At 44.6% G+C, this 2,500-nt stretch overlaps 1 protein-coding gene across 2 annotated transcripts in view; it reads left to right on the top strand.

Annotated features, from left to right (window-relative positions):
• The window catches only part of wdr17 (WD repeat domain 17), a gene marked incomplete at both ends in the record, with an annotated part of 34,465 nt that overhangs the window by 3,870 nt on the left and 28,095 nt on the right, over positions 1-2,500 (top strand). For both annotated transcript variants that reach the window (XM_084454338.1, XM_084454337.1), the window contains 2 exons: positions 358-480; positions 2,258-2,448. In XM_084454338.1, the coding sequence (XP_084310464.1) occupies positions 358-480; positions 2,258-2,448 (314 nt within the window). The remainder of the gene's footprint in view (positions 1-357; positions 481-2,257; positions 2,449-2,500) is intronic.

Below are 2,500 nucleotides of genomic sequence, written 5' to 3'. Positions count from 1 at the left end.
GGAGGTGTGTTCATAACATGTTTATAACTGGAGGTAGACATGTTTATAACTGGAGGTGTGTTCATAACATGTTTATAACTGGAGGTGTGTTCATAACATGTTTATAACTGGAGGTGTGTTCATAACATGTTTATAACTGGAGGTGTGTTCATAACATGTTTATAACGGGAGGTGTGTTCATAACATGTTTATAACTGGAGGTGTGTTCATAACATGTTTATAACTGGAGGTGTGTTCATAACATGTTTATAACTGGAGGTTATTCAACCAACTGAGACCTTGGTCTCAATGGGCTCCACTGAATAAATAAAGGTCAAAATTAAATAAATCAATAAAAATATGTTGTCCTGTCTGCAGACTCTCAGGTGGGCGTGTTGAGGATATGGAACGTGTCCCGGTCGACCCCTCTGGACAACTTCAAGCTGAAGAAGACTGGTTTCCACGCCCTGCATGTGCTCCACTCCCCACCTGCCAAGAAACGTGAGATCATACAGAATATCACCTGACCCTCACCTTGTATCAGTATATCACCTGACCCTGTATCAGTACATCACCTAACCCTGTATCAGTATATCACCTAACCCTGTATCAGTACATCACCTAACCCTGTATCAGTATATCACCTAACCCTGTATCAGTATATCACCTAACCCTGTATCAGTATATCACCTAACCCTGTATCAGTACATCACCTAACCCTGTATCAGTATATCACCTAACCCTGTATCAGTATATCACCTAACCCTGTATCAGTATATCACCTGACCCTCACCTTGTATCAGTATATCACCTAACCCTGTATCAGTATATCACCTGACCCTCACCTTGTATCAGTATATCACCTAACCCTGTATCAGTACATCACCTAACCCTGTATCAGTATATCACCTAACCCTGTATCAGTATATCACCTAACCCTGTATCAGTATATCACCTGACCCTCACCTTGTATCAGTATATCACCTAACCCTGTATCAGTATATCACCTGACCCTCACCTTGTATCAGTATATCACCTAACCCTGTATCAGTACATCACCTAACCCTGTATCAGTATATCACCTAACCCTGTATCAGTATATCACCTAACCCTGTATCAGTACATCACCTAACCCTGTATCAGAATATCACCTAACCTTGTATCAGTATATCACCTAACCCTCTATCAGAATATCACCTAACCCTGTATCAGTACATCACCTAACCCTGTATCAGAATATCACCTAACCCTGTATCAGTCAACACCTAACCCTGTATCAGAATATCACCTAACCCTGTATCAGTATATCACCTGACCCTGTATCAGTATATCACCTAACCCTGTATCAGTATATCACCTAACCCTGTATCAGTACATCACCTAACCCTGTATCAGAATATCACCTAACCCTGTATCAGTATATCACCTAACCCTGTATCAGTACATCACCTAACCCTGTATCAGTATATCACCTGACCCTGTATCAGTATATCACCTAACCCTGTATCAGTACATCACCTAACCCTGTATCAGTACATCACCTAACCCTGTATCAGTATATCACCTAACCCTGTATCAGTATATCACCTAACCCTGTATCAGTATATCACCTAACCCTGTATCAGTATATCACCTAACCCTGTATCAGTATATCACCTAACCCTGTATCAGTACATCACCTAACCCTGTATCAGTATATCACCTAACCCTGTATCAGTATATCACCTAACCCTGTATCAGTATATCACCTAACCCTGTATCAGTACATCACCTAACCCTGTATCAGTATATCACCTAACCCTGTATCAGTACATCACCTAACCCTGTATCAGTATATCACCTAACTCTGTATCAGTATATCACCTAACCCTGTATCAGTATATCACCTAACCCTGTATCAGTACATCACCTAACCCTGTATCAGTATATCACCTAACCCTGTATCAGAATATCACCTAACCCTGTATCAGTACATCACCTAACCCTGTATCAGTATATCACCTAACCCTCTATCAGAATATCACCTAACCCTGTATCAGTACATCACCTAACCCTGTATCAGAATATCACCTAACCCTGTATCAGTATATCACCTAACCCTGTATCAGAATATCACCTAACCCTGTATTCACATCAGCAGCGAGGAGTAGACAGTGCTGTTCCTCTGCTAATAGTCCAACCCCCCCCCTCGCCCCCTTCCCGAGTTCCCCTGACGTTCTGCTCTCCTGTTCTCCTGACGTTCTCCTGACGTTCTCCTCTGGCGGTCCCTGGGCTCCAGCCCCGGGCTCCGTGTCGCCCACTCAGACCCAGCAGCACATGTCGTCCACCAGCGAGGCGGTGCCCCCCCCTGGCCTGTCCCAGAACCAGGCCTTCTCCCTGCCGCCCGGCCACGCCCTCTGCTGCTTCCTGGACGGGGGGGTGGGGCTCTACGACATGGGCGCCAGGAAGTGGGACTTCCTCCGAGACCTGGTAGGACTGGGGGGAGGGCAGAGGGAGGAGCATGTCCCAGACCATATTAAAA

This window comes from Borostomias antarcticus (assembly GCF_949987555.1).
Source record: "Borostomias antarcticus genome assembly, chromosome: 20".
Lineage (NCBI taxonomy): Eukaryota > Metazoa > Chordata > Actinopteri > Stomiiformes > Stomiidae > Borostomias > Borostomias antarcticus.
The sequence above is the reverse complement of the archived record's forward strand: the minus strand, read 5'-3'. Positions and strand labels throughout refer to the sequence as shown.